Source organism: Lates calcarifer, linkage group LG8 (genome assembly GCF_001640805.2).
Source record: "Lates calcarifer isolate ASB-BC8 linkage group LG8, TLL_Latcal_v3, whole genome shotgun sequence".
NCBI classification, from domain to species: Eukaryota; Metazoa; Chordata; class Actinopteri; family Centropomidae; genus Lates; species Lates calcarifer.
The window spans coordinates 888,443-902,451 of NC_066840.1; the positions used below are offsets into that span (position 1 = coordinate 888,443).

General features: G+C 44.1%; 1 protein-coding gene across 1 annotated transcript; it reads left to right on the forward strand.

The window, feature by feature from the left end:
- The first annotated feature begins 591 nt into the window (after nt 1-591).
- Nucleotides 592-13,817, forward strand: LOC108895517 (N-alpha-acetyltransferase 15, NatA auxiliary subunit). The gene is made up of 20 exons (XM_018694372.2): nt 592-805; nt 1,880-1,964; nt 2,936-3,040; nt 3,272-3,429; nt 3,662-3,796; nt 5,002-5,155; nt 5,334-5,453; nt 6,529-6,624; nt 7,023-7,129; nt 7,222-7,294; nt 7,471-7,640; nt 7,738-7,890; nt 9,156-9,284; nt 10,326-10,539; nt 10,761-10,954; nt 11,084-11,192; nt 11,311-11,409; nt 11,690-11,833; nt 12,337-12,434; nt 13,121-13,817. The coding sequence occupies exons 1-20, from the start codon at nt 752-754 to the stop codon at nt 13,328-13,330; spliced, it is 2,607 nt and encodes an 868-aa protein (XP_018549888.1). The 5' UTR covers nt 592-751; the 3' UTR covers nt 13,331-13,817.
- Nucleotides 13,818-14,009: the final 192 nt, after the last annotated feature.

Genomic DNA, 14,009 nt, shown 5'->3' on the forward strand with positions numbered 1-14,009 from the left:
AAATCTAAGAATTAAGGAGTTTGGATGATGAACACACATTAGCACATGTATAAAGAACATTTTAAAATCTCTATGACAAATTCTTAAATTTGGTTTATATTAAACAATCAAAAAGTCTATTGTTTGCGGGGATAAACTCTCCTAATAATCCTAAATCCTAAATAATCGCACATCCCCAGAATGACGGCTGACTGTCAGTTCCCACCAAAGTCAGTTCTTGGAATGATATTAAGAATTAATCCTCTAAATCACAAGATCTTATAAATAAAGTGCTACTTGTGGTGTTGTCTGTGCACTTCCTTTTAATAACGAAAAACAATTAGAAAAATGTTTTATACTTCACTAAGTGTGATAATTTGCCGAGAGGCTAGACAGTGTTAAATTGTAAGAAATTTCAATGGGCTTTGGTTAGAAACGTTCGAGACCAACATTAAGCAGTGGACACAGGCGTGTACTGGAGATACTTTGTTATTCTGTGGTATTTTATTCAATGTGTCGTTGAATGTATTAGCATGACATGTCATTTGTGTCAAAATACCATGTAGTCACTGACACATCTGCTTGCTCTGACACGCAGACTCAGTGCAGCCTGATCCGGTGTGGAAGCACGTCGGCCATTTTGCTCGGAAGGGGGCCTTGGCTTCAACACGTGAGAGAGAGGAGCCTGAAGAGACCGAAACAGTCCAGGATCTCTGACTCCCAGAGGATATTATTCATGTGTGAACCGACAGAGGCATAGGAAGCCAGCACAATGCCCACAATCACTCTACCGCCGAAGGAGAATGCTCTCTTCAAGAGAATTTTGGTAGGCTAAATGCCTGAGATAACGTTAGCTCGCTAGCTAACGCTAGTTTGCCAAGTCGCCGTCAGTTCTGGCAGTCAGAGCAAGTAGCTAGGGAGTTGCTAGTAATTTGAGATATGCAGTACACAAAACGCATTGTAATTACCATGTCTCTGTTACTGACCTGTCGTTGTAGCGATGCTGTTTAGAAAACAGAACAACTGGCTAACCAACTGTCATGTGGTGTCCTGGTTATGCTTTGGCCTTGCAACACATTCAAAGTATATCAGTGACAAAGCTGCTTGACACATGACAGCCACACGCAACTTAGTCGCGTTAGCTCTCCAGTTAATACTTTCAGTTTGGAAACTTGTTCGTCTGCAGTGTCACTCAAGTTTATTAACATTTGTCTCGTGTATGCCACTAAAATAGTTGTCGTTAATTCGAGTAACTCACTTGAGTACCCGGCTGGAAAAGTAACTGATAGGAACCGGTAACTTGCCAAGCTACATGCAATTCACTGCATTGGAAACTGAACGGTTAACTTTTCCCTGCTTCTTTACAATACAACATAAGCGGGAAAGCGCAAGTCGTTTATTAAATCTGGTAAATATCAAACACTCAAAAGGCTGTGAAAGTCAAACACTAAATAATTAACGGTAACGGTAACGGTTGTGTCCTATATATCACTATTAATGTACTGTTATTAGTGATATCAGTCCAGAGGACCGGCGCTGTCTGTCAGTGGGAGTTGGCGCTGGGCGGGCTCTGAGCTCCCGGTGTGTGCTGTGAACCAGGCGCATCCATCTGGACGTTTGTCTGATTACATTTCACCAACAGCCCTCCATCATCTAGGCTGCTCTCTCAAGAGCTGTGTCCTTCATTTATCTCAGTGCCTCAGTCTCCCCCTGACTGTGTCTGTGTGTGATGCTTTGCTTGCTAACAGTAGGAAGGAGCACTTATTTCTGCAGCTTAATGGAACACAGCATGTGCATTCAGCAAAGTTCTTTTTCTGCGTGTTACCTGCATGTTGCTCTCTGAAGATCCGGCAGACTGTTGGCACCTCGGATGTAAAATGTGCTCTGTCTTTTGTTGCAGAGATGTTACGAGCACAAGCAGTACAGAAACGGCCTGAAGTTCTGCAAACAGATCCTGAGCAACCCAAAGTTTGCGGAGCATGGAGGTAAGAGGAGAGCTGCTTCACTTGCTTCATAGCGCATAGTGCTCAACTGTCACGTTGTTCCTGCTGTTTCTGAGGGGTGCTCCTGTTACAAAGGTGTGTGAAGTGGATCACAGTGTACTTTTTGATTAGGTTCAAATATTCACATAGTCTTACATTCATTTGAATGGCAGTGGTGAAAAAGCAGATTTAAGAAAATAAAATGTTAATATTGTTGAGGTAACTGACTGTGAATCAGTTGGCAGTGAACATGGACAGTGGAGGAAGTTTGTAGGAATGAAGAGAAAAGAAACTGAGTTGGATTGCCTGAAGTTGTGCTCACTTTCACACCTGTGCACATCCGTGTGTATTTTTGCTTTGAAGAAGTAGCAGTCCTTACAGCAGGGTTTTCCATTAAAGCTCAAGAAGAATTCTTGAGCTGTAGCCTTTCTGACCATGACCTCTGACCTCTCTCATCAGCTGCCACTCAGTGGATGTTTTTTTGGCTCCATTCTGAGTGAAATTGTTGTGTGTGACAGTCCCAGGAGATCAGCAGTTTCAGAGACACTCAGACCAGCCTGTCTGACACCAACAATCATGTCACAGACTGAGCTCCTGATCTGTTTCTACAGGACTTTACAGTATTGCACTGCAGGTGTGCAGATGTTGCTAATAAAGAAAGAAAATTGCTATGGTGAAAAGTTCATTATTTACTATAATGTCTCTCAAGTTTGGCCAAATGGTTCGTAATTATCTAAAGGTCAAAGCCCACAGAACTTGGGAAAAACTTCCTAGAATGCACTTAAGGATAGTGCCCTCTGTCCAGTATTTCTGCCTCCAAGATGTCAAAATGAAGTGTCCAACAGGGTTCTATAATTCACTCCATCAGATCATCTGTATAAACTGTAGTCAGTGGCATTCTCAATAACTCATATCAACTTTGATCCCCCTGAACGTCTCACTCCTCTCTCCTCTCCCCCTGCTCTGTGCTTCAGAGACGCTGGCCATGAAGGGTCTGACCCTCAACTGTCTGGGTAAGAAGGAGGAGGCGTACGAGCTGGTGAGACGAGGCCTTCGCAACGACCTCAAGAGCCACGTCTGTATCCTTTCATGCTCCGCTTACATTACTCTCTGCAGCTGGTGAATTCACTCTGTAACACCTCTGAGAACTTGCTCTTTAACTTGATTTCTGCTTGGTTAGCTCTTTCTTTCTTACATTTTTAAGCACATATAAACACCTGGATAGTGTGTGTGTGTGTGTGTGTGTGTGTGTGGTGTGTGTGTGTGTCTAGCAGTGTGTTTTTTTTTCCTGAACTGGCTCACCCTCCCAGGCTGGCATGTGTACGGCCTGCTACAGCGATCGGACAAAAAGTATGACGAGGCCATCAAGTGTTACCGGAATGCTCTGAAGTGGGACAAGGACAACCTACAGATCCTCCGAGACCTGTCCCTGCTGCAGATCCAGATGAGAGACCTGGAGGGATACAGAGTGAGGGTCAAGAGTGAGAGATGAGATGGGTTTAAAAATAGGAGGATTAAGATTAAAAAAGGGCCACAGGATGAGAATGGATGACGGGGACTGGGTGTGTAACTGTGCAGGTTCAGGCACTTACTCGTCCTGCTGCACAAGATGGAAAGTTAGTTAAATGATGATGGGCTGGGTAATGAAACATAAATAACTGCTCACAGTTGTGTGTGTTTTGATGCTCGTCTCTCTCCAGGAGACTCGGTACCAGCTGCTGCAGCTCCGTCCGGCCCAGCGGGCCTCGTGGATCGGATATGCTGTGGCCTATCACCTGTTGGAGGACTTTGAGATGGCTGCCAAGATCGTTGAGGAATTCCGCAAAACGCAGCAGGTAGGCCAAAGCTGCAGACTACTCAGCACTACCCAGATGTGTCACACTGCTGTGCTCACTGTAAGTCCTAGTATTCAGAATTTCCTCTCATTATAGTGCCCACAAGAATTCCAGTAATGGAAGTAAAAAGTAGTATCCATAGCACACTACTGTGTACTGTGCTCTGAATCCTACAGTACGCAGTGAGACCTCACACCTGTTAGTGATGACACAGGTGTTTTCTACATTAGAAAGGTTTATCATGTGGGAAGCATGAGGTGAAGAGGTGTGTAGCAGTGTTGCATATTTTGTATGAGGATGTGCAGTCAAACAGTCCATGTATAAAACCACACGTATGATTTGCTGATGTCTTAAAACGTAGTGTTGACTGTGCTAACGTACAGTAACAATGAGCTGCAGAGAGACAAAGTGGCACATTTCAATGAATTCCATTCAAAGTGATGCTGTATTAGAGGTGTTGTATATTTCACACTGCAGTTGTATTATAGATGGCTGAAGCTACCAAAATAAGACCCAAGTCATAATAAACAGGAATTATCATTTTAATGGAGTAATAAAATACACAGGAATGGTCGGCTGCTGTTTGTAAACACATATTCAAAGTTGGCTTCTCCTCCCCTGCTCAATGAGGGAGCACGAGAGAGAGCGAGCAGCAGTGGTTGAGCGAGGTAGGGAGTGAATGAAGAGAGAGAGCGGCAGTGGCAAGAACAAAGCAGTGAATCAGAGAAATAAACAGTTATTCTCTCACTGTTTCACAGGTGGTTACGTCCTTAAGCACAAATAAACACACTCACACCTCCACACAACCTCCACACAACCTCCACACAACTCTGCAGGAAGGTGCCACACTGCCAGATTTTGAAGGAACACAGCCCAAGTTCAGACACAGCTCTTTCTACATCCATGCAGACAGAGTGAGGAGAGAGAGGGAGACACTGGTGTAACGTGGCCGTTATGTTTCTTACAGTCCCTCACACTCTGTTTGCCAGTGGAAATATTCCACCTGATGATGGTTCTGAACACATTAGGGTGTCTCAGCAGTGGAGATAGAATGACTTCCCTGAGTTCCAACATTGATAATCTTCAGTGTAACAGGTGTCAGAAATTAGTCATCCAGCTTCAGTTGTTGTTCATTCCAGTTCTCTACAGTTTGCGTTATCCTTTTCTGTTTGTGTGTGTGTGTGTGTGCGTGCGTGTGTGTCCAGACTTCCCCAGACAAGGTGGACTATGAGTACAGTGAACTGCTGCTGTATCAGAACCAGGTTCTGAGGGAGGCCAGTCTGCACAAGGAGGCCCTCGATCACCTCAACAACTATGAAAAACAGATCTGTGACAAACTGGCTGTGGAGGAGACGAGAGGTGGGCAGATGCTGTCAGTCAAACCACGACCCTGCTGATTAACTGTGTGATCAGAAAGAGGACCTGACCTCAGCCTTCTCTGAGCAGAACCTCCACCTGCTGCTGTTTACTAAAACACTTCAGTCTTTTTGTTTAGTGACTTCTGACTGACTTCCCTCTCATGTGTATGTGTGTGTAGGAGAGCTGCTGCTGAGGCTGGAGAGGCCAGAGGAAGCATCAGAGGTCTACAGGAGACTCCAGGAGAGGAACCCTGAGAACTGGGCCTACTACCAGGGCCTGGAAAATGCCTTAAAGCCAGGTGAACACTATCCTCAGGCTCACAGCTGCATCCCTAAAATATTTTTAGGGGCCTGTGGTTCATTTTTTAATCTCTTTCTAATTTTTGTTTTTATAAACAGTTAGCATCATTATTATTATTGATGTTTTCTTTAATACACCTTACCTACACTTAACAGCCTCCACCCAAGTTTTTCCTGTAACACATTGTTCATCACCTGTGGTGTAAAAACATGAGAAATTGGTTTGAGTGTAACTGGCCAAAAACCTGCTGCGAGGCTTTGACTTAGTCCAACAAACTACAACCACAATGTTCAAGTCTGTGTAAAGCAAATTGAGAGATTTGTCTCTAAACACATGATTTATGTCAGAAAGTGGTTCCTGAAGACTGGATGTCAGAGTTTACAGAGTTTTTCAAAGGCATTAAGACGAGGTGGATTAAGTGACCATTTCACTCTGGTTAGTTTTACAAACTTTCATCGGAGACAATGGGAATTTACCAGTAATCCACTGTCACTTTTGAATGAGGCCGAAACCCCCCAGCCACCCCCTCCCCCCAGTCCTGCCGACATTGCTCACTGTCTGTGTGTGTCTACTGTGTGTATCCTCTGGTGGCTCAAACATGAAGGTCTGTACAACTCCAGGGCTGCCAGTATCTGTTTTACAGGTTGTGGTGCTAGCAGGATGCTAACAGGGTGCTAACAGTCACTGTGCTACAGCGTTAGTGGGTGTGGTTCCAGCGTCTCAGAGCAGAGAGCTCCTGATTTTGTCATGATTTTGAAACCTGATTTTAAGTATTTGCTGATTATTTTGAATCATTCATATTTGGTGATTAATAGCACATTTCTCTGTGGTGTGACAAACTCAGAACACATAAGTATTACTGCTTTACACAGACTTTAACAGGTTATTATCCCTGTTTTAACACGACAGTAACAACGTGCATCGCTGTAGGGTTGTTCAGGCTGTGTGGGCATCTCCAAGCTCATCTCCACTTGTCATTGTGCTTCTACACAAATAGGGCCCTGTAAGTTCCATACTGAGGGATGATGTGTTTGCTGTTTCAGTCCTTACACTGTGTCCTTATGTTTCCTCAGGCAGTATAGAGGAGCGTCAGAAAATATATGAGGAATCCTGGGTGAAGTTTCCTAAAGGCCTGGTTCCCCGAAGGCTGCCACTTAATTTCCTCACAGGTAAACACAGCAGCAGCTCACTGTGACAGCAGTGATATGTTTGCTCCATCAAAACTTTTCCACTCTGGTCAAAATGAGTTGTGATATAAACTGCGTCTCATGGTCTTCATCAGCAGATGGAGCCTGTGATAACCCTGTTTACTACAGCAGAAAGTGGCTGACGTGAACATGGTGACTCCGTGTGCTGGTGAAGGCAGTGAGATGCAGTTGCACTGTGTTGTCGTAAAATCTTGAAAAATGCTCATCACAATATCCAAGGGCCCAAAGTGACATCATTCAGTATCTTCTTCTGTCTGACCAAGTTTCCAAAGGACTACATCAAACCTACGTATCACTGTCATTCAAATGTCATACAAATCTCACTTTACTTTACCCTTACTGTGTGTTGTGCTGGCCAGGGGAGAAGTTTCGTGAATGTCTGGACAGCTACCTGAGGATGAACTTCAGCAAAGGCTGCCCACCCGTCTTCACTACCCTCAAATCCCTCTACACTGACAAAGAAAAGGTAAGCACAGTGACATTTAAATATACTTTCAAATATATGAATAAAAATATTAAAATAAAACAACAGTTTCACTTGTTCTTTTTCTCATGCAGGTTACAATTATTGAGGAATTAGTAGTTGGCTATGAAACCTGTTTAAAAAGCTGTCGAATGTTTAGTAAAAATGGTGAGTGTTGCTTGGTTTTTCAATTGACTTTTTTAGTTTCAGTTTATTTAACTGATGTTTGAGTTACAGTATTTATACCTCCAAACCATCTCAATCACATGTAAAGGAAGACATTTCTGTAGGTGTGCTGTGAATCCACACACTCAGTGTGATTTACATTAAATGTGTGTGTGTAGATAATGGGAAGGAGGAGCCCCCTACCACCCTGTTGTGGGTACAGTATTTCCTGGCACAGCACTTTGACTTCATAGGACAGCCCACCCTTGCTCTGGAGTACATCAATACTGCCATTGACAGCACGCCCACACTCATCGAGCTCTTCCTCATCAAGGCCAAGATCTACAAGGTTTACTGTCTGCTCTACACGTGCATTAAGTACACACATTTGCTTACTGTTTACGGTGTTTACCTTCTTCACTAACCCTGTGTCCTTGTCTCTGCAGCATGCAGGCAACATAAAAGAAGCTGCTCGATGGATGGATGAGGCTCAGGCCCTGGACACCGCAGACCGCTTCATCAACTCCAAGTGTGCCAAGTACATGCTGAAAGCTGGCCTCATCAAGGAAGCAGAGGAGATGTGCTCCAAGTTCACACGGGTAAGACACAGAAAGAGGGTGTGCTTGAAGTGAAAATTGTTACTCAAACTCCTCTACTTCTATCACTCAGTACTGTCTAACTGTCCTATCAGTATGTGTGCTACACACAAAAAAATCTCACACGCAAAACTCCTGGATTAGATGAAATGGAGAGTGATAATATTATGGTTGAACATAAAACATAATTATAAAATACCACAATATGATATGATGAATGTCCTCCACAATAGAGCATTAGCATTTATTAGTGCATCAGACTGGTGAGTTGTGTTGCAGCGTCAGTGTAGGCAGGATTCTGTTTCACTGGTCAGTAATGATAATAGTCATGTTGTTTGTGTTTGTGCCTGAGCTCCTCTGACATGTTGTTTAATCTGCATTCTGGTGTAATCTCAGATTGTTTTTAACCTGTAACACACAGTAGCCACTAAGTGGATACCACCACTCAACAGCACAGCTTCTAATTAAAGAGCATAGTTTATATTTAAGGTAGGGTCAATGTGCCTCATGCAAGATCCACTGAAATGAACAGATTCTTTTATAAAGGGGAACTCCACTGATGGCTCCAGAGGGACTTGTGTGAAGTCTGATAATATCTTTAATAGGGATTTTCTGATCAATTGTGATTGTTCATTTAATAATTCAGTATTGATTCTTAAAACCAGAGACCATCTTTGCATTTCTGCTTTACTCAGTAAACATGTACACGTGTGATACATCTACATGTGTATGCAGAGAGAGAGAGTGTGAAGTGTGTGTCTTTCCAAATCATGTCCAATCAGCTGAATTTACCTCAGGTGTATAAACAAGGTGGGAGGTGTAGAAACATGTCGGAGATGATGGAGAGAAATGGGAGGGACATGAGCTCAGTTTCAATTGTCATACGTCTGTGACATTTCAGTTCACTGTATGCTGCAGACCAGATCTTCATTAGTACACCCCAATCTGCAACCAAGCTGTTGGATGTTGAATTGTTGGTCATGCAGGCACCATGTTTTGTGGGGAAAAAAGACGTATCTCTGGTTCAGCTGCATCAATTATCTTCCATATTTTTTTTACTATCCATCCTGAGTATAATTTTAAAAAGTGCAAGGTTAAATCAGTAGGGTACTCTTAAGGTCCCGTGTATCAGAATGCATGAAACTGACTGACTACAGTTTCTGTTTGACTGCCCAACATGATAATGTGTGTGTGTGTGTGTGTGTGTGTGTGTGTGTGTGTGTGTGTGTGTGTGTGTGTGTGTGTGTGTGTGTGTGTGTTTGTTTTAGGAGGGGACCTCTGCAGTAGAGAACCTGAATGAGATGCAGTGCATGTGGTTCCAGACAGAGTGTGCCTTGGCCTACAAGTCCATGAACAAGTTTGGAGAAGCCCTGAAGAAGTGCCACGAGATAGAGAGGGTGAGTTTCTACAGTCATCATCACCTCCATCACCCCCCAACATCCAGCCACATACATGCATCTCTGACTCCAGATAAACAGCACAACTCTGTAAACCTTCTGCATGATCATATATGGTAGAATTATTGGAAACATTTTCCTCCTGTCATTTTAATGAGACAGAGAAAACAGTGATTAGTTTCACTGTGACCTAAGCTGCTTTTGTCACAGAGGACAGACCCTGTAGAAGCTTCTCAAACCTTCGTTGCCTAATCTTAATGATGTATAGATGTCATGGATTCATGATTGATGCTGAGGTATAAAGTAAAAATGGAGTTTAAAGGACCCACCCCCTACGTGTTTGGTGTTAAGTTATAGTTATGGTAGGACTGTAGCTGACTCAGAATTTCATCAGTCTACTCAGGTTTGGCTGTTCAATATGAAGATTCAACTATTCGTTCCTTTTTTCACGTAGACATAAAGGTGGTGTGTGTCATAGCTCCGTTATGAATTCCCACCGCACCACAGAGTGTCTCTCCTGCTGGGCTGCTGACAGCGTTGTCAGCCAGTTTAAACCCAACATAACAACAGTAGTGTCAGTTTGAGCTGTGTGCTTTCCTGTGACGGCCATCAGCTCTCAGCAGGTGACATAACACCTGACACCAAAGCTGGAGTGGCGCCCTGCCTCGTGGTACCTGATGTAGCTCTTTAGACTCGGTTGTAAAATGTCTAGCCTGCAGCACTGTTGCTCCTGCACTGCTTTGTGTGTGAACTGTGAGCCAACTAAAAAAAAACATAGTGTCAAATCAGGTACTCCTCAATCCATCAACTGACTTTTAGAGGGCAGCCTTAGGTTACAGTTAGGTGTAGCAGAGATAACTGGGTGTGGTTAAGGGTGGTCTGAATACTGAAGCCACTGCACATGTGTGCAAAGTCCTGAGCACTAAGGTGTTTTTAATTGAGACGTTAATCAGATACATTTAAAAAAACACTGATTCTTCCATCATCAGCAGATCTAAAGACGGAGTAACTCCTCTCTCCCCTGCTCCCTCTTTCTAACAGCATTTTGTGGAGATCACAGATGATCAGTTTGACTTCCACACCTACTGCATGAGGAAGATGACATTGCGATCCTATGTGGACCTGTTGAAGCTGGAGGACGTCCTGCGGCAGCATCCATTCTACTACAAAGCCGCTCGAACAGCCATCCAGATCTACCTGGCCCTGCATGACAAACCTCTGACTGATGACAGCAAGGAAAGCCACACAGACACCGGTCAGTGTGGTCATCATTTTCTAGTGTTTTCATTAACCTAATCTTTGCGGTTCCTCAGAACTGGAATACTCAAAAGGGACGTTTTAGTTCCTGCCTTATTTTCTGTGGTTCCATAGTTCCAAGAACAGTTTAGAATGTGTAAAACAAGACTGGTTTGGTGACAGCAACATCTTAAAAATAGCACTACTGTTAAGGTGCTTTTATCTTTTTGCCCTCTGTAGAGAATCTGACAGACAAGGAGCTGAAGAAACTGCGCAACAAACAGAGGAGAGCCCAGAAGAAGGCTCAGCTAGAAGAGGAGAAGAAGAATGCAGAGAAGGAGAAACAGCTAAAGAACCAGAAGAAGAAGAAGGAGGATGATGACGAGGAGATAGGCGGGCCCAAAGAGGAGCTAATACCAGACAAACTAGCCAAGGTGGGCTCACAGTTATCAGTTCTTTTAGGATGACAGAAGGTTTTGCAGCTGTGCTGCGTGAAAACAGCTGGTCTGATTGGCAGATTTATTACAGATTATTAATGAGACATGATGAACTTCTTTTACCAGCCGGAGAATCCTCTGGAGGAGGCGGTGAAGTTCCTGATCCCTCTGAAGAACCTGGTGCGCAACAAGATTGAGACTCACCTCCTGGCCTTCGAGATCTACTTCAGGAAAGGTCCGACAGATACTGGGAGCAGTAAAACACCCTCACAGTGACAGCTCAGTAGATGGAGACATGATGTTTGCACCCTTACTCATTCAAACTAAGGTCATATTTGTTTCTTTTCCTCCAGAGAAGTACCTGCTGATGCTGCAGTCAATAAAGAGAGCTGTAACCATAGAGCCTTCCAACCCATGGCTGCACCAGTGTCTTGTTTGTTTCTTCAAAGGAGGTGAACATAACCCACACTAAGCTGATGTTTCCCTATTGACACCTGCTGCATATCACTGGGGAGAAGCTCCAAAGTTCTATGAAGGGCAGGTGTTCTACATGGAACTTTGAATCATCAGAGAACGATGTACTTGTGTGATCTAAGTGTTAAACTGCTGTGAGACTGGATGCTGGTAGCATAGGTTAATCCATCATTAAGAAGTCTGTAGGTGTTCCTCAGCAGATTGACGTGCCTCTGTTTGAGTTAAGGTTTTTAAAGCATTGTGTTTCTGTGTGTGCAGTAAATGAGAGTGCAGACTTGCCGGAGGCGGTGAGGACAGTGTTGAAACAGGAGATCTCCAGATTGTTTGGGGAGAGCAACCCTCAGAGCTTCAACAAGAACTACCTGAGCCAACACTCCAACTCCATCCCACACAGACTGGCTGGTACATAGCACACACACACACACACACACACACACACACACACACACACACACACACACACACACACAGTTCATCATCCATCTGTTCAGTTCTCCTTCCTCTCCAAACCCTGTTTTGTTCATTGTTCCTTCACTTGTTTGTGTTTTTTTTTTTTCCCAACTGACCGTCGTGACTCTGACAGTACTGTAGGAGCTCAGTGCTACGTTGTACGGTGTATGTTTTTATCCACACAGGCACTGTGTGTTTTTAACCATGTGCTGCTGCAGCATTAATGTTACTATGACTGCATTCATTGCAGCTTTGTGCTGTGTTAACACTGGTATGGAAATGTTACCTGGTCCTACGAAAGTAAAATGACCCTCATGAGTCTTACGTATAAGTGACTGGGACACAACGTGTAAACTTGCCATCAGATTTCTGCAGTGAGGTTCACGTCTGAAAATGTGTTTTGTTTTGAAGTAACTTGTAATAATAAAACTGAGTGTGGTTCTCTTTGTTCCTAGCTGCTAAGATGATGGTCTACCTGGAGCCTTCCTCTGATAAGATGGCCTGTGAGATCGCTACAGCCCTGGATGAGTCTTTGTCTGGAGGAAGCATCCAGGTTCGCGATCATTTACCTACAACTACAGCAGCATCACAACATCACACACCTGTATCATGAAGCTGGTTAACAACTGGCTCAGTTAACTCTCAACTTTTTGTCTGATGAACAAAAATGTGATACAGTGCATTCAGTGTCCAGCTGGGTGACAGAAGTAGTCGGCCTGATCGCATTGTTAAACAACTCATTGATTTTCATTTGTTGGTTAAGCCTCCTTCAGTGTTCATGGTTCAGGAGGTTTTTACTGGGAGGTCCTCTCCAAAACAAACAGACCAAGTGATTAAAATCTGTAAAATCACTGAATAAACAGTTTCTCATTGAAAATCAGAGTTTCTCTGTCACACTCTGGGGTGGACACAGGATGCAGAGGGCTGTTTGCTCAGCTTGTTTCTCTGGTTACTTAAGGTCCAGACGTCTGACGACAAAAATCCTTCATCCGGTTTAATATTATAGTGATAACCTTAGTAAAAGTGACGGACCAGTGAGAAACATGTCCCTGTAGGAACGATGACGCCATGTTTTCCACTGTTCTGATCTGACTCTTCTGATCCTCTGAATTTAAGCTGCTCTGGAGCATGTTTACTGTGCACCATAGGTTACCATGGTGATCTACAGGCCCCTGATGTCTCTAGTTGACAACGTGACCACAGTAATGCAGATAAACTAACTGTGTGTGTGTGTTGCAGATCTGTACCGAGGTACTGGAGGCTTTGCATGAGGGGCACCTGGGCGAGGGTCAGCAGAAGGCTGCCGAGGCTTACAGAGCCGCCTGCCATAAGATCTACCCCTACAGCCTAGCCTTCATGCCACCCGGTTACCAAGACAACAGCACCACAATCAGCGCCAACGGCGACCTGTCGGCAGGAGAGCACGACGACATGGCAAACGAAATGTGAGCTCGAACAAGAAGAGAGGAGGCGAACACACCGCCAGACGCCTTAGTCCGCCAAACACACCCATTTCCCCACCCTCACCCCCTTCAGTTTCTGGGCCATGGCTGCTGTGAGTCGCCCCCCCACACTGCACTGATCTGGATGGACTGAGCGCCACAGGAGAGACAGGAAAGGGAGCCGGCACATGGAAGAAGACAATGCCCATTTAACTTTTTTAAACAATGAAAAAAGGCCCTGTCCACAGTTGTTCTGTAACTGAAAAAAAAACCAGATAAATATGGTATAGGGAGGTAAAAGAGGATTCTGGGAAAAGTGGACATTGGCTGGCTAAGATGGCTTCTGTAAACACAGTTTAGGTTTTCTATAACTCCTGTGTTTTCACGCCATGTCTTTCTTGTAGGTGCATCTGCTTCTCACGTTTTTAAAAGTAATTTATATATTACAAACTGACGATGGATTAATAAAACAATGTTTGCAAAACCAAACAGAACCGTTGTGGTAGTGGTGGTGATCTGGGGGAATGTTGCTGTTCAGAATGTGAGCTGCTGTTCGATCAGGCAGGGAGGGGGTTGTATTAACCAGCTGTGGTTCTCTGCTCTGCCACTTGAGGGCGCTGCCTGCTCCCAAATGGATTAGGGGACATGCAGCGTAGAACTTCATGCATTTGCAGATTTAAGATTTG

Excerpts from the sequence above, each read along its gene's own strand:
- LOC108895517 (XM_018694372.2), top strand. The coding sequence starts at position 752 with ATGCCCACAATCACTCTACCGCCGAAGGAGAATGCTCTCTTCAAGAGA. Across the intron at positions 10,540-10,760 it reads GGAAAGCCACACAGACACCG|AGAATCTGACAGACAAGGAG; the intron begins GTCAGTGTGGTC and ends TGCCCTCTGTAG. Across the intron at positions 11,834-12,336 it reads CATCCCACACAGACTGGCTG|CTGCTAAGATGATGGTCTAC; the intron begins GTACATAGCACA and ends CTTTGTTCCTAG.